The 21,095-nt window shown below is 51.7% G+C and overlaps 2 protein-coding genes across 4 annotated transcripts in view; both read right to left on the bottom strand.

Annotated features, from left to right (window-relative positions):
- Positions 1-1,085: 1,085 nt before the first annotated feature.
- Positions 1,086-11,049, bottom strand: Cldn15 (claudin 15). Its single transcript, XM_005344571.3, has 5 exons — positions 9,685-11,049; positions 4,834-4,998; positions 2,511-2,592; positions 2,308-2,424; positions 1,086-2,226 (listed from the first exon to the last, which is right to left on the bottom strand). The coding sequence occupies exons 1-5, from the start codon at positions 9,899-9,901 to the stop codon at positions 2,124-2,126; spliced, it is 684 nt and encodes a 227-aa protein (XP_005344628.1). The 5' UTR covers positions 9,902-11,049; the 3' UTR covers positions 1,086-2,123.
- A 699-nt stretch (positions 11,050-11,748) lies between these two features.
- Fis1 (fission, mitochondrial 1) overlaps positions 11,749-21,095 on the bottom strand; it is a 47,850-nt gene continuing 38,503 nt past the window's right edge. For 2 of the 3 annotated variants that reach the window (XM_026784918.1, XM_005344573.3), the window contains 4 exons: positions 15,069-15,201; positions 12,719-12,795; positions 12,197-12,302; positions 11,749-12,074 (listed from right to left, as the gene is read on the bottom strand). In XM_026784918.1, coding sequence (XP_026640719.1) covers positions 11,977-12,074; positions 12,197-12,302; positions 12,719-12,795; positions 15,069-15,201 — 414 coding nt within the window. In that variant the 3' untranslated portion in view covers positions 11,749-11,976. Of the gene's footprint in view, positions 12,075-12,196; positions 12,303-12,718; positions 12,796-15,068; positions 15,202-15,950; positions 16,218-21,095 lie in introns of those variants that run through there. The other variant, XM_005344572.3, reaches the window with a different exon arrangement.

Here is a 21,095-nt window from a genome sequence, read left to right on the forward strand (position 1 = left end):
AATAAATAAATATTTAAAAAAAAAAGGGGGGGGGATGTTTTGTTTTGTTTTTTTAAAGTTACCCTTGGTCTTTTATAGTTATGTGACCACACAGTGACTGAAGAAACAGAAGCCCAGCCCAGCGGTCATGCTCAATACAGTTAAGTGTGCAGTTGTGCAACTCAGCTCAGGCTTTCTGAAAGGAAAAGGAAAGAAGAGGCAGGCAGGGGAGCCGATGCAATTGAGTGGGTTTGTTATAGAAAAACAAAGGGCTGCTTAGCAGAACCCAGAGGCAGACCCTGCCCGGTCACCACTCAGCTGCAGGAGACACCAGTCAGGAGCCCGTCCCTTTCTCCCACTGGACTAGAAGTTTCTGTCTAGCGGCTTCATTTCCTTCCTTCCTTCCTTCCTTCCTTCCTTCCTTCCTTCCTTCCTCCCTCCTTCCCTCCCTTCCTTTCTCTTCTGGTGTGTGTGTGTGTGTAAGTATTTGTGTACATGGTAGGTGCAAAACAACCGTGGGTGTTCTGGTTCACTTCTGCTGTTAACTGACACAGCCCAAAATTATCTGAAGGAGTCTCAGTGGGGGACTGACTGGATCAGATTGGCAAGTGGGGAGTTTTCTTAGTTGTTCATTGATGAGGGAGGGTCCAGCCCACTGTGTGTGTTTCCATCCCTAGGCAGGTGGGCTTGGAGTCTTTTTGGAGGGGGTGTATGGTTTCAACACAGGGTTTCTCTCTGAAACAGTCATGGCTGTCCTGGAACTCACTCTATAGACCAAGCTGGCCTCGAACTCACTGAGATCCCCCTGCCTCTGCCTCCCTGAAGAGCTGAGATAAAGGCACACACAACCACTGCCCAGCAGGTATCACTTTCTTATAAGGTCCTCTCTCGACGCTTGAGCTTCTGTCTATATTAGAATATCTTTATTTTAAACTTTTTTTTATTTAACTTTATTATGTTCATTGGTGTGAAGGTGTCAGATCTCATGGAACTGCATTTTCAGACAGTTGTGAGCTGCCATGTGGGTGCTGGGAATCGAACCCGGGTCCTCTGGAAGAGCAGTCAGTGCTCTTAACCGCTGAGCCATCTCTCCAGCCCCCTAGAATATCTTTATTAAGAGACTGAAGAGATGACTGTGGATAAGAGCACTAGCAGCTGACAGAGGATCAAGATTCTGCTCCCAACACCCACAGATGTCAGCTCACCACCACCTGTAATTCCAGTTCCAGGGGATCTGGTGCCCTCTGTTGGTCTCTTCAGGTACCTGCAGGCACATAGTAAACAGAAACACACACATACATGTAAATAATGCATCTTTTAAAATATCTTTATTAAACCCCAAATCTAGTTCACACGCACATACACACACACAGAGACACCTGTTCTGGATCAACAGCTCCTCCATGCAGCTGGAAGAACACAGGTTAAGAGTCAAGAGAGAGAGACGCCAGGGGGCATCCCAGCTAGCAATAATTCCCTGAGGTGGGTCCTGGCAATGCCTTTTGTTGAGAACCTGTGCATGCTGTTTGTGCACAGTCTGTGTGCCTGCACAGGTCGGAGGAGGGCTTCCAGCACTTTTTCATTCTCTGCCTTAGACCTCTGAGACAGGGTCTCACATTGAACCTGGAGATAGGCTGGAAGCCAGTAAGCCTCAGAGAGCCTTCCCAACAGTGCTGGGGGTATGGGAGTGTGACCTGGCCTGGCTTTTTACATGGGTTCTGGGGATTTGAACTCAGATCCTCACTGGACGAGACAGCTCAAAAGTGGACAATATTGACAGTCTGTGGTTTGAGAGTGAGCCCCTCACTCGGCTGCAACTTCATGGCCCCTGAAGCCCCTGAACAATCACAATATACATTTATTTATGCATGTATTTATATGGCATCACAAGCTGCAGACACCTCTGTCCCCTTGGGTCCAGCTGTAGGAGGCCATGTGAGTTGCCCCCCGCAGCTTCTGTTCCTGGGGGAGGCTGGAGTGCCAGAGAAGGTATACCCAGAGCAGGTCATGGCTTCCAGGCGCAGGGTAGCGCCTGGAAATGGCCTGTCCTGAGGTTATTAACTGGAGACTGGTCCAAGCATCCTGGGGACACTTTTCCACTGGGGCCAAGAGGGCAGGAAACCGTGTCCACCAGGCCAGAGCTCCTACACGTAGGCGTTTTTGCCATATTTGCCAAAGCTGACATTGCTTTCGTTTGAAGTGGTTTTGGGTATCACGACCGTAGAAGCCTTATAGGGAAGCCTGGCCCTGTGGAATTGAGAGGAAGGCAGGGTCACAGGTGGTCACAGCATGTTGCCATCCTTGTTCCGTCCTCCTCCCTCTCCTCACCTGGTGGCTGGTTCCTCTTTCGAGGCGCAGCAGCAGGTGGAAAAGAGACAAATGCCGCCCAGAATGGAGAGCAGGGAGGCACTCCAGCCCAAGTAGAGAGCAGGGCCCAGCTCGTACCTGGGGAGCGGAAGAGGTAAGTGCCAGCCCAGAGGGGCTAGGCCGAAACCTACCCATTGTCCCCAAGGGCAGGGTTCCTCACTTACTTGGTTCCAACATACAAGGGGTTGAAGAAGTCAGTAGTGATGTTGACGGCGTACCAGGAGATAGCCACCATTCCGCAGGTACCTGGAGAAAAGGGTGGGAGTGGTCCTCTGGGCCCTTCTCGCAGCCACAACCTCTCAAAGCAAGTGAGCTCTGAGGGGTTTGAGGGACTGGACGTCATGTCCAAGAGAAATAGTCCCTTTCCTCTGTCCCAGACACAGCCTGTGGCCCAGACACATTCAAACGCAGCCTTTAGGCCACTTGAGTCCTAGGATATCTTACTTTTTTGTTCTCTGTTTGATTTTGTTTTTTTAAGATAGGGTTTCCCTGTGTAACAGTCCTGGCCATCCCAGAACTTGCTCTTAGACCAGGCTGGCCTCGAACTCACTGAGATCCACCTGCCTCTGCCTCCCAAGTGCTGGGATTAAAGGTGTATGTCACCACTGCTCAGTGGGATATCTTACATTTTTAAAGACAATCTTATGAAGCCTAGGCTGTGTAAAACCCAGCCTCCATCTTTGGAGGCCCCTCCCCTGTGCCCCTTGAACATTGACCCCTCTCCAGGAAAGGTCAAGACCATTCCCATGGGCTATTTAAACTCCTCCCTCCAAAATAAACACGTGGTTTTCCCTTTTCCTCTCCAGTGGTCATGTTGGCGACTTCCTGTTCCCCTCGGGGCCACCCAGGAGTGCAGGTGTCTAATTAAATCTGGATATTTTTTAATCTGGTCTGATTTGGCTTGATTGGGATTACTTTGCGTTGGCAGAGAGCTCACGTTAAAAAATATTCCTAACAGGCTCTCCTTGAACTCACCACGTAGCCTGGCATGACCCTGATCCTGCTACCTCTTGAGATTATCGTCATGAGCCACCACACAGAGTTAACTCAGTGCAGGGGATGGAACAACTGGGCTCTGAAGATGGGGGTCACGATTGGCTTCATTTTCTCTGCCAGCTAAAGAATTAAGAGGCAGGGAAAATCTCAAGCTGTCCAGGTAGCAGAGAGAAACCTTGAACACAGCAGATGAATTGCCGACCTCCCTGTGGGTTATCATCCATTGCTGGTCACATGGCTCTATGCCTGCTAGCTCTCAAATATACTGAGGGGCTAGGATTTAGAAAGAGTCCCCGGGGGACAAGGAGAGTGGCCATGCCTAGGTCATGAAGATGGTGAACTTCTAAGATGGCTGGCTTCCCCCTCCCTTCTGGACTTGGGACAAAAGCCTGGCAGCTTAAAACAAGGGCCTTGTTGGCTTTTATTCCTCCTGCCCATGGGTGAACTGGCTCATCGGTTCAGTGCTGGATCAGGACATGTTATGCAACAGCTGAGGGCCAATCAGTCATCCTGTCTTTCTTCACACTGACCAACCCTAAAGAGGAAAGGCTCTTCAGACTTAAACGTCCCGCCTTCAAAATATCCTGGACTTTTGGCTTCTCAGTTCCCCCTCTGCCTTGCTGAGTGTTCCTCTGTGTGTTTGCTGCATGCGTGTGTCTCCTCGTGCCCTATAAATGCCTTTTCTCACCTGCTGATTCATCTGCTGTGTTCAAGGTTTCTCTCTGCTACCTGGCCAGCTTGAGATTTTCCCTGCTTCTTAATTCTTTAGCTGGCAGAGAAAATGATCATGATCCCTGTCTTTGAAAGCCTGGTTGTTGATAAAGTCTTTCCTGCCCCGACAGACAGGAAAGTGTTATCACCCGTCACTTGTCACGCTGGCTGAGGGACCTTTCCAAACCTTCAGATCTAGAAAATGGGAAATACCTACCCTGTCTGGATTTTTTAAAATGACTATTATCAATATTATTGTTTTACTACTATTGGTGTGTAGGGGTATGTGTGTGAGTACAGGTGCTCACTTCCCATCCACCCCGGGGATACCTGGACCAATCTTGGGTCACCTCAAAATCCATTTCTTCACTCACCAGTTCTGCATGGTTTTTTGTGAAGAAACGTGTGCAGAAATGTAACAAGCTGGACAGTAAGGTATAGGCCGTCTATAGCATTGTTACTGTGAGTGTGTGTGTGTGTGTGTGTGTACACCCTGACTCTGATCCCCTGTAAGTTTTGGAGGAAATAGCCTCTCAGGCCTGGCAGGGATGTGGCTCAGCTGTGTGTGGAGCAGCTCTACTGTTGGACACTAAGTTGTGATCTAGAGATTTGCCGAGTACAGACAGGGTAGGGAACAGGGAGAGATGGCCAAGAGACAGCAGGGGTGAACGAGGAGGAGAAGGTGAGGTACGCTTGAGAGCACGAGAGGAGGACAAGAGAAGCCGCCGGGGGCTGTGGCGAGGGCCTCCCTAACCCACACACCCCCTACTCCCTCATTACCAGCAAGGATGTGGAAGGTTCCTGCAATGGCCAGCATCTTGACCTTCACGGAGAGATCAATGTTTCCCACGTTGGTGCAGCGCAGCCCCACCATGCCCAGAAAGAGGCCCAGGAAGCCCAGGAGGATGGCAGTGATCATGAGGGCGCGGCAGCCCTGGACATACCCTGGGGAGCAGATGGGGTGAAGCTGTCAGTGTTTCTCTTCCACACATCCCTCGGCCGCCATGCTTCCCCACTGGTCTCTAGCACCTAAAGCTCCTAGCAATTTTCCTCTCTGGGATTCACATCAACTTCCCTGTTGGCTCCCTCGTCCTGCACCCCTCCTTTCCCTGCTGGGGTGCTACTGTCAAAACTTTAAAAAAATGAGGGGAAGGGTGCTGGCGCTGGTGGTGGCCCACACCCTTAATTCCAGCACTTGGGAGGCAGAGGTAGGTGTATCTCTTTGAATTTGAGGCTAGCCTGGTCTACAGAGTGAGTTCCAGGACAGCCAGGGCTACACAGAGAAACCCTGTCTCAAAAAAAACAAAAACCAAACCAAAACACTCAAACAAACAAACATAAACCCAGGCCTCATATTTGTTAAATAACTGAGCAGTGACCTTAAGCTTCTGATCCTTTTGTCATCGTCCTGTGTTCGTCTGTTCGTCTGTGTTGTGTCCGTCAGTCCGTGTCCCATCCCTCCACCCCTGTCTCCACTGCTAGCATGACAGGCACACACAACCAGACCTGGTTTATCTGGTGCTGGGGATTCAACCCAGGTGTTGCCAAATTCCTTCCCTGGGGGAATATAACCAATGTCTACTCCTTCCTCTTGAGGTTCCAGGAGAACAAACCAAAGTAGGATTCCACCAAATACCACCTTGGGGGAACCAGCGAGTTAACTGGGCTGCCTCACAGAGAGCACAGAGAGTGCTTAACTGGCAGAAGGATGGCTGACCCAAAGCAGCCACAACAGTCTTCACCCGGCGTGGACGATGCTCCCATAGCCACAGAGATGAAGCCCCGTCTCCTAGCTGTCCCCTCGAGGAGAGATATACATACACACATAGATAAACACACACACACACATATATATATATATAAATACACACACACACACACACACACACACACACACACACACACACACACATATTCCAGCCTCTCCCTAAGACACCCATGCGATTAGGGTAGAATTACAAACAAATGGTTGGGAGGGGTGACTGGGAGGTTGGGGTGAGGGTTCCGTGCCTCCTCCCATCCTCTGCTTTTCTTATAAAGAATGTCATCAGTCCACAAGCCTGCCTCTCTGAAGGACTCCGGATCTCACTAGAACTTCAGCATGTTAGGCAAGCACTCTACCAACAGACGGCGCTACATCCCCTGCCTGTTTGTTTGTTTGTTTGTTTGTTTATTGGTTGATTGATTGATTGAGACAAGGTCAAAGTGGCCTTGTCAAGGATGTTGTCAAGGATGATCTTGAGGTAACTCTTGATTCTCCTGCCTCAGCTCCTGGGTTGCTGGGATTACAGGCCTGTGCCGACATTCCAACACCATGGACACTCTGGGTTGGAGTTGAATTTCTTCTGGAGTGACCAGCAGGGGGCAGTAGTGACTCAGGGCAGATGGTCTAGAGCTAGGGGTGGTGGTGGTGGTGGTTGGGGGCTGGGGAGCTGGGAAACCTGAGCCAAGGAACTCATCCCAGTCACTTCAGCTCATAATCTTTTGGTGCCTCAGTTTCCCTTTTCTCAAAGATGAGGAAAGCTGCTAGCTCCTCCTGCTTCTGACGGTTGTCAAGCACTCTCGGGGACCTTGTACCCCTTTCCCGGGTGGGGCCCATAGCACGGCGGAGTTACGAGGTAAGGAGGAGGGACAAAGTTCTCTGAGAGGACATTATGACTCCCAGCCGCACCTTTTAGAATTCCCCACCATTTTTGTTTGTTTGTTTGGTTGGTTTGGTTTTTGTTTTTTTCGGAGACTGGGGTTTCTCGGAAACAGTCCTGGTTGTCCTGGAACTCACTCTGCAGACCAGGCTGGCCTTGAACACACAGAGACCTACCTGCCTCTGCCTCCTGAGTGTTGGGATTAAAGGTGTGTACTACCACCTGGCTTCCCACCAGTTTTTTTGTTGTTGTTGTTGTTGTTTTTTTTTTTTTTTTTTTGGTTTTTTGAGACAGGGTTTCTCTGTGGCTTTGGAGCCTGTCCTGGAACTAGCTCGGTAGACCAGGCTGGTCTCGAACTCACAGAGATCCGCCTGCCTCTGCCTCCCGAGCGCTGGGATTAAAGGCGTGCGCCACCATCGCCCCGCTCAGTTCTTTTTTTTTAAATTTATTTATTCTTATTTTATGTACATTGGTGTTTTGCCTGCATGTATGCCTGTGTGAGGGTGTCAGTTCCCGGGGAGTTAAGACAGTTGTGAGCTGCCATGCGGGTGCTGGGAACTGAACCAGGGTCTTTTGGAAGAGTAGTCAGTGCTCTTAACCGCTGAGCCATCTCTCCAGGACCTACCAGTTCTTAATGTGCAGAGAATGCTGATGGAGAAAGGAAAGATGACTGGAGGACCTACAGGTCCGTGGGTCCAGTGTCACAGTGGCTTGGCTTGGTGAGCTATGTGGGAAATCACCCCCGTACCATACAGGTCCGTGGGTCCAGTGTCACAGTGGCTTGGCTTGGTGAGCCATGTGGGAAATCACCCCCGAACCCGAGAGGTTGAGGCAAGGGGGCTGTAAGGTCAAGGCCAGCCTGGGCATCTCAGCAAGATTGTCTCAAAATGAAAAATAAAAAGAAAGCCGGGCGGTGGTGGCGCATGCCTTTAATACCAGGATTTGAGAGGCAGAGGCAGGTGGATCTCTGTGAGTTCGAGGCCAGCCTGGTCTACAGAGTGAGTTCCAGGACAGTCAAGGCTACACAGAGAAACCCTGCCTCAAAAACAAAAACAAAAACCAAAACAACCCAATAAAATGAAAATCATAAATAAGAAGAGGGCTGGGGCTCTACCTCAGAGGTAGAGCATTTGCTTGTGATTCCCCAGGGAGGGTCTGGGGTAGGGTGGCTCTTAGAGCTTGAACACCAGCCTAGAATCCCCCAGTGAGGGATAGAGGGTATTGTCTAGCATGCATATAGTCCTTAGTTTAACCTCTAGTACTGGGTGCAAACAGATAGGATCCCTCTTGGGACTCATCAGACCACAGAGGAAGAAACTGGTCCTCAGCCCAGACACAGTGGATTAGAATCACAGCTTCCTCTCCACTTCCTTGGCCTCTAGGCGGGGTGCTTAGCTCTGCAGAGTGGTCCAGCTAATGATGCAAATATTTCTGAAAAGCACAGATGTACGTGGGGGAAGGGCTAGATACGGTGGTGCACACCTGTAATCCCAGCACCTAGGAGGCCGATGCAAGAGGATCTTTCCGAGTTTAGGGTCAGCCTAGGACCACATAGTGAGGTCGGGGAACGAACTACATAGTAACACCATGCCTTAAAATTCCACACACACACATAAACACACACACACACACACACACACACACACACACACACACACACACACATCCCACAAAACAACCCAAACCCAAAAACACGAAAGGGAAGTGATTACAGCCCTGGAGGCCTGGAGACCTCAAGGCTTTCCATCCTCCATCACCCCCAGCAACCTCCCATGTGATTTTCCTCCAAATTCATGCTCTCTTGCAGGCAAAGAGCAGCAACATGGTGAGAGGCCCCTCTTGAGTGGCCAGGCTCACAACCAAATGCCCTCTGCACACCAGGGACGCAGCAGGCTGGCTGGGCACCGAGTTGCCCACATCTATGGTCCCTTCTGAGCACTTACTGCTCTGAGTTTGTGATCCACCCAGACACCATCACTGCTCAGGGCACCTTCCAGACTGATGGGGCCATTTCCCAGCACCTACTTTCCCACCCTGGGGGGCCTCAGAGCCTCCCACCCGCTCACCATCTACAATCGGATTCCTCCAAAGGCAAGATCGGAACCTACTGGCAGGAGCAACCAGGGAGGGTTCGCGGTCATCAACTCTTGGTCTCTGTAGCACGGGGGAGACTAGGAAGTCCAAATGGACCCCTTGGGGGGAATGACGGCATGGGGAGCAATGGAGGGTTATTGTGCAGAGGAGCAAGGGGCAGGCAATGCAGGTAGCAAAGGAACGCCACGGCCCAAGTTAGCTGCATGCGGTAGCATGCTAACATCTTCATAAAAGCAAAACAATAACAACAAAAGCCACACTCTGAGCCCCAAATATACATGCGTGTCCACATAACCACTCTCCAGCATCCACCCACTTTCAGGAGAGTCTCCTCCACAATAAGGGAGCTGCGTCAAGTTCAGCAGGGTAGGTAGACCAGTCTGTGAGTGTCCAGAGGGTTACTGGGGCTAGCAGTCAATCAACCAAGATGGAGTCTTGGTCTCACCCCTGCCAACTGAGCAAACATTCCCCAGAATAAAACACTAAAATATATATAGTCAATCTCCCATTCACGCCTGCAAGTTTTGTTGCCTAGAGGCCTCGTGACCACTCGCGCACCGGCACCGTGACTGCTCTTAGTTTTCGGATGGCCAAGACCAAATTCATCATCCAAGACCATCATTCATCTGCAGGCTAGAGCTAGCAAAGGCCTGAATTGCACCTGGAAGCTCGACTTAGCTAAGGAGGGTCACACGTTAGGACAGGGAGCCATGTATAGCTCTGGGTCATGCAGGACTCTTTACTGTAGCTGCCTGGAACCGAGGGCTTGACCTGAACTTGTCGTTATGGTGCCCAAGGCCAGAACAACGGCAACCACCTCCAACCTGTCCTCTAGGATATCTCCAGCCAGCCACCCAATCTCCCTCTGTCCCCTAGAGCCCCCTTCACCTCATACCAGAGAGGGCCAGCATGGAAGGGAACTCCCAGCAGTTGGAGACTCCCATGGAGTCGGTGGCACAGCTGTACCATAGGTTCTCAAAGATGGTGTTGGTGGTGATGACGTTCCCATTGACGGTAGACACTCTCCAGTAGCTGTTGGGTAGGGTCACCCCCAGCATCAGCAGTCCCAGGGCTGCCATGAAGAAGCCGAAGGTCTCCACAGCTATCGACATGCTGGGATGCAGATCCCCCAAGGGGCTGGAGCCCCAGGGATTGGGATAGATGTGGCACCTCCAGGTGAATTCTGGGGGCTTTGGAGACTAAGCAGGGAGAAGGGTGTAGGACGGACCGTGCAGCTGTGATCCTCGTCTGCCTTCTCCTGGAGCTCAGGTCTGATTGTCTCGGCCCAGTCTCTGGGACTCTCTCCTTCCTGGCAGGTCAGAGGAATGAGCCAAGCCTGCTCCGCTCAGCAGCTGTTGACTGCGATGGAGGGAATAAACGGGCCAAAAGTCCACCCCCTCCCCCGGCCTAGCCCGGGACTCCCCGCCCTAGGAGGGGGGGGGGAGCTTGGACTTACTAGGAGACTCAGGGATACAGCCAAGGAAGGAGCAGCCCCCAGGGATCCATCAGGAATCCAGGGGAAGTGGCCTGTCTCTGACTCAGCTGTCACCAGGGTCGGGGAGTGAAATGAGGGACAGAGAGTTTTCGGAAGCTGAGAGATCAGCGTGTCAAGAGAGAAGAGAACCTCCAACGGGCCCACCACAGGCTTCTACGATGGATTGAGACTCCCCAAGAGCAACCCAAGTCACTGAAGACCCCAAGTTGGGACACTTACATCCCCCGAGGACCAGGAAGGTTGATTCCGGGGCGACAGAAGCTCTGGAACCCAGCCACCTGGTTCCCACTAGACTCCAGCATTATCAAAGGGCTGGAGGTTTTGGCTCTTAGCCTTGTTGACACAACATTATTGGCTTCTTAGGTTGTAATGGGAGTTGGGACCACAGATCACAGCTCCCGGCCCATCGCCCCAGCAGTTGGTAATTGCCCTGGATCTGAAAGCCGCAGGCTGAGGTGAGGCCACCAATGCTACTTTCCTCCAAACTTCCTGAATTGTCCCTCCCGGAGCTGACCTTTGACGCTTCGGTATTGAGCTTGATCTCACTGCCAAGGGCCCAGGGGCCCAGGGTTGGGGGATGGATCGAGGGCCTAGGAAATGATTCTGGTTGATCTCTCTGCCTATCCACTTACTGAGAACTTATCACCAGCTCTATTAATTCATTCTGATTAACGGAAGCCTCTGGGACCCCCAACTCCATCCTGGCTGCGCACCTGTCTGAGCATAAAGATTTCCTTCTTGACCACGTCTCGCTTGGTGAGTTGGCACCAGGGTTCCCTTTCTGGAGTATGTGAGACATAGCCATGCCCTCTGACACTCCCACCCTTTTCCTGCATCAGACTCCTCCGTGCTCCCCCCAGGTACCTCCCCCCCCCCCCAGCAAGCCTGGCAGGGGCTGTGGAATGATAAGTATGCCGGGAAGCCAAACAGGCCCACGCAGAGCCTGGCACAGGGGGCGTGGGGTGAGATCTGTGAGCTCTCTGCCTCCCATCCCACAGGCTGGGATTGGGGTATCCTGTGCCCGACAACCCCCACAGCCCCTGGCATCTTCATTCGGCTTCCTCTCTCATACTACGTCATCCATCCATGCCCCCCTAAGAAGGACTGGATAGAGGAAGGGGAGGGGGCGGGAAGACAAAGGGAGGGAAGGGCGGAGGTTTTCGGAGGAAGCCCAGTGGGGGCCCCCTGCAGTGGAAAACTCCAGGCCGCTTAGTGGGTCAGAGGAGACCACGGTCATAAATCCCAGGCTGCTGTTCCCTCTTCTGTTTGCTGTTCTCCCAGGATTCTGGGGCACTGGAAAGGCCATGTACTCCGAGCTGTTCCCTGTTCCTGCCTTGTGCATTCAGGATAGGGGAGGAAGGAAGGGTGTGGGCTGGGATGTAGGCAAAGGAACCTGGAGGGGGGTAGCGGGGGCCACAGTGCACCCGGTGAACCCGCTCCTCCCTCAACAGACTCTCCAGCACAGAGGTTCCCAAGCCGCAGCCCAATTTTATTTACACTCATTGCAAAGCTTGACTCAGGGCTAAACAACAGGTGCTGGGGGATGAGAGGTTGAAGGTCACGGAGACTGCAGAGATGGATGACAAGGGGTGGGGAGGAGAAGGGAAGACGACGGTGAGGACGAACAGGACCCTCTTCCAGTGGCCCCCAGGCTCCCGGGTGCACCAGGGCAGGGAGCGGGTGAGGCTGTCTTCAGGATTTGGACTTGGAGACAGCTAGTCCAATGAGTCCGGCCAGTCCCGCCACACCCAGGGCCATGCCACCAACAATGGCCATGCCCACTAGTCCATCTGAAAAAGACAGAGGGGGCCGTGAGCAGATCGGTCCTGCCCCCCACAGAAGAGTCTGGAGGCTGGGGCTCCAGGGACCCTAGAGGGGGGTAGGTTTGATAAAGGACTGTGGGGGGTGTCACCTTTCTTCATAGCCTTGTCGATGAGGCGCTCCAGCTCCTTGGCCTGGGTGTTCTGCGGCTCAGTCTGCAGCAGCCCTCGCACATACTTTAGGGCCTTTTCATACTCCTGTAGTCGGAGGGAGAGGCCTCACACCACACGCTCGCTCGTCAGGATGCGGCCTGCCAGCCCCCACCCAGAGCCTGCCGTCCTTCGCGGGCCTCAGCTCAGGCTCATCTTCCTCCCCCACTCCTGCTACAGCCCCACCCCACAGAGTAGAGTCCACAAACAGCTCAGCTGTGGGGGGGGTGATAAGCTAGTGGAGATAACAGCTACAGGCGTGGGGCTGCACCCCAATCCTGACGTCACCATGATCTCCACACCCTGATACTCTCTCATCCTCCCTTAGAGTCTGTCCTGGAATTACTGTATACCCATGCACTTACACCCCAGCCCACTGCCCGCTGCTGGCTTTCTGAGGGCCAGGGCTCTGTCTGGGGGGCTCAAGCGGAATGAGCAATGGGAAGAAGGACTCTGCGCCTTACCTTGAGTCGGTAGTTGCCCGCCGCCAGGTAGAAGACGTAATCCCGCTGTTCCTCTTTGTTCCCTTTGGGCAACAGCTCTGGAGGGAGAAGGGAGAGGAGAAAGATGGATTCTCTCTCTCTTGTTTTTTAAATTTATATTTATTTTATTTGATGTGCACTGGTGTTTTGCCTGCATGCATGTCTGTGTGAGGGTACTCGGATCCTCTGGAACCAGAGTTATAGATAGTTGTGAGCTGCCGTGTAGTAGCTGGGAGTTGAACCCAGGTCTTTGGGAAAAGCAGCTGGTGCTCTTAACTGCTGAGCCGTCTCTCCAGCCCCTGGATTCTCTTTGTAACACTGCGCCCCACAGGTCCTGCCATGCTGACTCACTCTAGGATGCTGGGAAGGTCACTGTCCTAGACCTCCATTATCAGCTTCTATCACCCTCTGCTTTCTAGTTACAACCCCATGCGGATGCTGGGAACCAGCGACCTGGTCCGCACTGCTGCAGTCTGCATGAAAGGGCGCATCCCCACTGGCCAGCTACTGGTCTCACCGCAAGGTCACTCCTGCCGGACATTTGCATTCCCTCTTTTGTGACAGCTACCTGAGGATGACCAGAACTCTAACCCTCCTGCTGCCACCTCCTGAGTACAGGACCACACCTGGTTTCTGCAGTGCCAGGGGTGGAACTGGACCAGTGCTTCAGTCCCATACACAGGAGACAGGCACTCTGCTGACTGAGCTTTCCCCTTTCCCTGAGACGGGGTGTCTCTGTGTAGCCCTGTCTGTCCTGGAACTCGCTCTGTAGACCAGGCTGGCCTCGAACTCACAGAGACCCACCTGCCTCTGCCTCCTGAGTCCTGGAACTAAAGACACACACCACTACAACGCACCCTTTTCTCTTAATTTTCCTGAGCGCCCCTCACCTGACTTTTTTTTTTTTTTAATTTTTTCTCTCTCTGCGTATGTGGGGTAGGTAGGGGTTAAGATTGGGACTCAGAGCTAGCAATGGTAGTGCACACATTTAACCCCAGCACTGGAGAGACAGAGGCAGGAGGATCTCTGCGAGTTTGAGACTAGTCTGATCTACAGAGTGAGTTCCAGGACAGCCTGGACTACAAGAAGAAATCCTGTCTTAAAAGTAGGTAGACAGACAGATAGAATAAGATAGGGCCTCTCACTATGTGGCCCAAGCTGGTTTCAAACTCTCGATCAGGTGCCTGAGGCTCCTGAGTGCTGGAGTTACAGGCGTACGCAACCATCCTTTGAGGCTAAGTTCTGCAGTGTTGAGATCTTCTCAGTGTCCGCTCTGTGCCCCTCATGAGACTCAGACACTCCGAGACCACTTTTCCTGTTGTGTCCTACTACACAAGAAACCTGAAGAATCCGAACCGATCCAAGTAGGGGACAGTATTTGCTTTTATGAGGATCCCTGAGCTCACAGCTTACTTCCCAGCACTAAGGTGGCTGAAGCAGACGTGGAAGCGTCCCAAGCTATACAAAGACCCTGTGTCAAAACCAAAAACTAAATGACGCAGGCATCTTTGTTAGTATTGTTCTTTGATTGCCTCTGGCATTATCCCAAGATGCCCCTCAGATTCCAAAACCTACAGATATAAAGGCCCTTACATAAAATTAAACCGTATTTGCATAGAACCTAGCTGTATTCCCCAAAGATGCCTTTTTAAGACAGGGAGCTCGGGGGTAGCCCAGGCTGACCTCGAGTTTGATCGGTACGGAGCTGACTCTGGCCTTCAACTTCCTGCTTTCATCTCTGCAGTCACGTCCCCATGCCTCCACCTTTGGAGCGCTGGGATCACATGCTCTTAATACAACAGCCCCACAGATATTCTAATCTCTAGAACTTTCTTAATTACAGCTACCCAACACAATGTAAATGCTACATTAACAGCAATTAATAACCGGACAAGAAGTGTTACGTGGATATTGTGTGTGTGTGTGGTATGTACGGGTAGCTGTGTGCACATGTACACACAGACCAGAGGCACTCTCTACCCCATTCCCTAGAGAAAGAGTCTTCCTCTGCACCGGGGCTAAGATTGCAGCAAGAAAGCCCCCAGCAATACCTCATTTCTATTCTCTATACAGACATTTGCAGCCACAACTATCAGCTTTTTCCATGGGTGCTGGGGATTCGAGCTCAGGTCTTCATACCTGCACAGAAGCACTCTGAGTTGCCTGAGAACATGTATTTTTTCCCCCACAGCATTTTCCACATGAATGAATGTTTGGATGTTGAAATTGGGGATACAGAGGAGCAACCTAGTCCTCTGCTGCGGTGAAGTTACTGGTGGCTACTGGGTGGCGAATGAGCCATGGGGTGAGGTCAAGGGACCCAGCGCCTTACCCTCCAGGAGCATGATGCCTTTACGGATGTCATCATTGTATTTGCTTCGCACCAGGCACCAGGCGTACTCAAACTGTGTGCTTTTGGATACTGAGCCAGCAGCCTGCTCAGACTGAAATTTCCTTTCAAAATTCTGTCATTAGAGAGAGAAGACATCATTTATAAACAAAGGGCATCCACCGTTCCCCAGCTGAACTCGGTGTCTAGTCCCAGCTAGACCACCTTCCCCTTGCAGATCTTGGTACCCAGGCTCGGTGCCCTCCCCTCTGATGGTCCCTGCACCCAGCCCCTAGTGGTACCAAGTGGAGATGCCACCTGGTGGCAGCTGCGGGCACTGCTCCCGGACCAGCTGACCCCAAGAAGCTGAACAGTAAACATACTGCCCCAGCAGCTAAATGACCTCCTACGCGACCTTCGCTTACGGCTGCTGGTCCCTTTCCACCCCCCCACCCCCCACCCCCATTCTTTTGGGCCTGGATCTGCCTCATCTTAGTTCTACAAGAGGAAAGAAAACGCCACTGTAAGGACGAAGGCTAGGCATGCAGTGAACCATGCCGGACTCAACACTTGCAAAAGCGTATGCCGGTGACTATGCTACCTCATCGCCTGCATGAGTATTCCAAATTCCCAACTCTGCATCAAACTTAGCCCCCTTAGACTCAAGGCCTCAAGGCTGAGGTGCCGAAACCCTAGAAACTACAACTCCCATCAGGCCCAGGAATACAGCGCGGGTACCCACAAGAAGCAGGATACCGCAGAGGCTGCTGGGAGCCGTAGTCCAGCTTCCCCAACAAGTAGAAGCCGGCGGTGCTCGGCATCGGCTAGCTCTCCTCAGGAGCTGCCCTTGCCCAGTCAGCTCTCCTCCTATGTCCCAGGCCTCACCTTCAGATCCTCCACGGACACCAGCTCGTTCAGCACGGCCTCCATGGCCACTGCCCCTGCAAGCCTCACACTAAGGTCTCTACTGGGCCACGGTCTCCATGGTCCAGTGGCAGGGACGGAGAGGCACTTCCGGCAACGACCTGTGGAGGCCCCGCCCCTTCCTCCTGTGCCTGGGGCGGGCGGTGGCGCTAGCGCCTACGCTGGGTTCCTCTGCCTTTGGCCTCCCCTGGTACCCTAGCTAGACCCTACCTCCTTGGAGGATCACGTTGTCCTAGCGACCAGTTTAACAGCGCCTCACTGTGCTGGATCCGTAGACCCCTGGAGGCTATTTATCTTCAGTGTTTGCTACAAAACCCTAATGGGTACCAGGGACCCGAGGGCCTTGGCTTACACACTGCAAGAGGGTTTGGTAACTATTTCCCCACAGATTTGGGGTACATGACCACAGTGGACACTAAGAATAATATGAAGAAAAGCTGATGGGGCAAGAGAGACAGTGCAGGGGTCAAAGGCCCATATTGCTCTTGCAGAGGAGCCAAGTCAGCTCCTAGGGCTCACACTGGCTCACAGCTGCCTGTGACTCCAGCTCCATGGAATCCAGTGCCCTTTTTTGACCTCCACCTGCAACTGCACTCCTGTGCATGTGTCCTCATGCAGACACATAGGTTTGCACATAATTAAAAATAAAAGTTAGCTCTTGCAGGGTCAGATCTTTCCAATGTAATTTAGCCAAACTATCTTCTTGGGGTAACTGAGGGCCAGAGGCCTTCGGCCTGAGGAGGAGAAGGGACGCGTGCTAACTCCTGGTATTTTAGTATTAGGTGCAGTATGTGGTAAATGGCCCAGGCCTTTCAACTTGCCCTTAAGGCACACAATGGAATTTAATACTCTAAAGACTCAGCACGCTTTTCTGTTGTTATATTTTTGAGACAGAGTCTTCCTATGTTGCACTGGCTTGCCTTAAAAATCTAAGATCTGGCCGGGCGGTGGTGGCGCACGCCTTTAATCCCAGCACTCGGGAGGCAGAGGCAGGTGGATCTCTGTGAGTTCGAGGTCAGCCTGGTCTACAAGAGCTAGTTCCAGGACAGGAACCAAAAGCTATGGAGAAACCCAGTCTCGAAAATCCAAAAAAAAAAAAAAATCTAAGATCTGTCTGCCGCTGCCTCCCAAGCTGTATACCACCACACCCGACAGCCTAATACATTTCTGCCGAATATGAAGAAAGTTATTACCAAAACCCTATTTGTGGCTGCACAAATTCCCCCTTCCTTCAGTGTGTGCACATGCTCCTGAGGCCCAAAGTCAGCCTTAGCTATCACGCCTTAGGTGCCAACCACCTGGGTTTGGTTTTTGAGACAGATTTTCTCACTGCCCGAGTCAGGGTTACTAACGATGGCTGTGACGAAATACCACAACCTGGGGAGGAAAGGGTTCGTTGGGCTGACACACACACATCACTGTTCATCATCAAAGGGAGTCAGGACAGAACTCAAGCAGGGCAGGAACCTGGGAGTCTGCAGCTGATGCAGAGGCCATGGAGGATGCTGCTCACTGGCTTGCTTCCCCTGGCTTGCTCAGCCTGCTTTCCTATAGAACCCAGGCCTGCAAGTCCAGAAATCACTCACAATGGGCTGGGCCCTCCGCCATCAATCACTAATAAAGAAAATGCCTTACAGCTGGCTCTTAGGCAGGCATTTTCCCAACTGAGGGTCCCTGCATTCAGATAACTCTATCTTGTGTGTCGAGTTGATTGCCTAGTCAGCACACTCACTGCCCCGCCCTATGATTCTGAAACCTGCAATGACCAGAGGCCCTCTGCAAGTGCAGCCCCTGGTATTCCTTCTACCCCTGCCCCTTGCTTACTGGCTGACTCCTCATTCATGATGAGTACTTCCTATATGCTGCTCACTAAGTACCGAGATTGACCCCGATAGAAATCAAACTCCCGTCCCCAAGCACCTACACTGGGGGCATAAATAAACAGAAGCAGACTTGGGAATGGTGGTGCAGGCCTAGAATCCTGGCACCGGCAGGGGATCAGTAAGTTTAAGACCATCCTTGGCTACACAGCTGGTTCAGATCTAGTCTAGGGTACAGGAGACCCTGTCGGGAGACTGAGACTCCAAGGCTTTCTCGGAGGCCCGGATAAAAAGACAAAGGGGAGGTTAGTTGTGCGTCATTGTCCAGAAGCAGGCTGGGTAGGTCTGAGGCTGGGGCCCATGCCGCGAAGGAGTGAAGACTGCAGCTTATTGGGATCCTGTTCTTCCCCGTGGGCTGTGGCTATCAGTCCTTGGGCAGATGTAGGTGTCTGAGTATCATGTATTCTCTTTGCCAGCATCGTCTGATTTAGCTCTCTGCTACTTTGGCCCATTCTCCCCTTACAAATACTGTGTAAGATGCTGTGTTTCTTTCTTAATGGCTCAGCATAAGCCACCGACTTCAGCCGCACCTCCCATTCCCATGGCTCAGCATAAGCCACCGACTTCAGCCGCACCTCCCATTCCCAGCTGTCTGTCTTCTTTATTCCCACTCCCAGTCCTGCCCCGTGACACCTTTACTTCTATGGGTTCAGGTCAAGAGCCTGTCTTTAAAAAAAAAAATGAAAAATGAGCTAGAGATAGCTTAGTACTTAAGAAAACAGTCTGGCCAAGTGTGATGATACAGACCTTTAATCCCAGCACTTGGAGGCAGGTGGATCTCTGTGATTCTGAGGCCAGCCTGGTCTACAGAGTGAGTTTCAGGACAGCCAGAGCCATGCAGAAAGACCCTGTCTCAAAACACCAAAATACATAAAGAATGAAGAAAACAGCCTGCCCTTCCAGAAAACCTGAGCTCAGTTCCCAATTCTCATGTCAGATGGTTCACAACCTCCTGTAACTGCAGTTCTGTGGATCCGATGCCTCTGGCTTCTGGAGGCTTCTCCACACATCACATACACATAACTAAATTTTTTTAAAAATGAAAAACAAAACCCCAAACAGGGTGAAAAAGTGATAGATGTATATAGATCACTCTGACGCAATGTTGGTAAGATCCCTGGGTTTTGTTTTTTTGAGGCAGTATTTTCACTACATAGTCCTGGCTGTCCCGGAATGGCCTACGTGGCCCAGGATAATCTTAAGCTCATAGAAATCCACCTCCTCTGTCTCTTAAGTGCTGGGATTAAAGGTGTGGGCTACCACACCCACATAAAATCCCTGATGGGGGTCATGGGAACATCCTAGTCCTGAATCCCTTGGGTCTTCCTGAGGAATGAGAACTCTTTCCATTCTCACGAGGTGGACTCTGGTGGGTCCTGGGAAGCTGCAGGACGGAGGCCCCTCCAGACGACCACAGCCCAGATGAAAAGCTTGGAACTCTGTGCCTTATCCACCCCTTGTTCATTAGGGGAGTGAAGCTGCCATAAAAGGCTCTCAACTGCAGTTCAGGGCTTCTGGGCTGGTGATCACGTGGAAGTATCATGAAGGCCATGCATGAATTACCCTCTATGCCCACACACGGCCCACGCACGTCTTCCAGTTGGCCACTCCTGAGTTGTAATTTCCTAAGAAACCAGTGATGGCAGGTGCTTCCTTGAATCTCTCAGCTGTTACAGCTCTCAATCCGAAAACTAGGCACTTGGGAGGTGCAGGGGCAACCTGGGGCTTGTGAGGGCCATCTGAAGCAGGCAATGTCTTGACAGACTGAGTGCTGTAACTTGTGGGTTCAGATGCCAGAATAGGGGAGACCCTAAGATAGGGTCCACAAAATGGAGAATCACCTGGGATCTGGAGAATTTTGAACCCAAGTTTGTGTGAGGTTTTGAGAGGAGAGAAATCGTTTTCTTGTTTAAGTGGGGGCTTAGGCTGTAGCTCAGTGTGCAGGGTGTTGCCTAGTAAGCATGAGCCCAGGGCTTGATCACTAGCACAAAAACATGGCTCCGTCGGTAAAGGTGCTAACTGCCAAGGCTGATGACTGAGCTTGGTCCCTGGCACCCATCTGGCGGAAAGAGCCGATCCTCCACACTCAGCCCCTGACCACGTGACTCCTCCACTGTAAATGAACAAATGAGGAGGGAAAGAAGGGAAAGAAAACCAGAACCCACACAGATGCTCGGGGAGATGAAGGTGCAATGAAACATTACAGGAAAGAGACCAAAGAAAGGAAGCTGCTGTAGGACGCAGTGATGCGCTCAGAGGAAGCGGGATTCTGGCGTAACAATGGGAAGGAACGAGCAAAGCAGACAAATGGGAGCAAATTCCAGGCTGACAAAGGCAAGGGCACTCTGGGACTGGACGTTGTGAGCCCAGATTCATTACTGCAGGAGCAGGTAAGGGGATCACAAGTTAAGGGCCCACCAGGGTCAAAGAATGAATTCAAGGCCAAGCGAACTTTAATGAGACCATGTCTCAAAATAATGAAAGGTGTGTGTGTGTGTGTTGTTCAGTGGTAGTGGTTAAGAGAACTTGATTCTCTTGCAGAAGACCCATATTTGGTTCCCAGCAACCACAATGGTCCCAGAAAATATGACACACCTCTGGTCTCCAAGGACACCTGCATCATGTGCACACACTCACACACAGGCACACATAGATACACATAATAAAAATAAAATAATTTTAATTAATTTATTTTATATACATGTTTTGTCTGCATGTATATATGTTCACCGTGTGCATGTCTAGTGCCATCGAAAGTTGGAAGAGGGGATCAGATCCCTCAAAACTGGAGTTATGTAAGGTTGTGAGCCACTATGTGGGTGATGGGAACTGAACCCGGGTCTTCCGTGAGAGCAGCAAGTGTCTTAACTGTGGAGCCATTCTCCTGCCCCAAATAAAATAACTATAAAAAATAAACAGCAAACAAACAAACAACTAAAGCTGGGTGCGGTGGCACACATCTTTAATCCCAACACTCAAGAGTCGGAGGCAGGAGGATCTCTATGAGCTCAAGCCCAACCTGGTCTATGCAGTGAGTTCCAGGCCAGCCAGAGCTAAATGGAAAGACCTTATCGCAAAAACAAACAAGTAAAAAAGAAGGCTGAGGATATAACTTGGTCACAGAGCACTGGCTAATCCCCCAGTGAGGGATGGGGTGTGGCTCAGTGGTAGAGCACCTGCCTAGAATCCCCCAGTGAGGGATGGGGTGTGGCTCAGTGGTAGAGCA

The sequence above is a fragment of the Microtus ochrogaster genome, chromosome 2, assembly GCF_000317375.1.
Source record: "Microtus ochrogaster isolate Prairie Vole_2 chromosome 2, MicOch1.0, whole genome shotgun sequence".
Lineage (NCBI taxonomy): Eukaryota > Metazoa > Chordata > Mammalia > Rodentia > Cricetidae > Microtus > Microtus ochrogaster.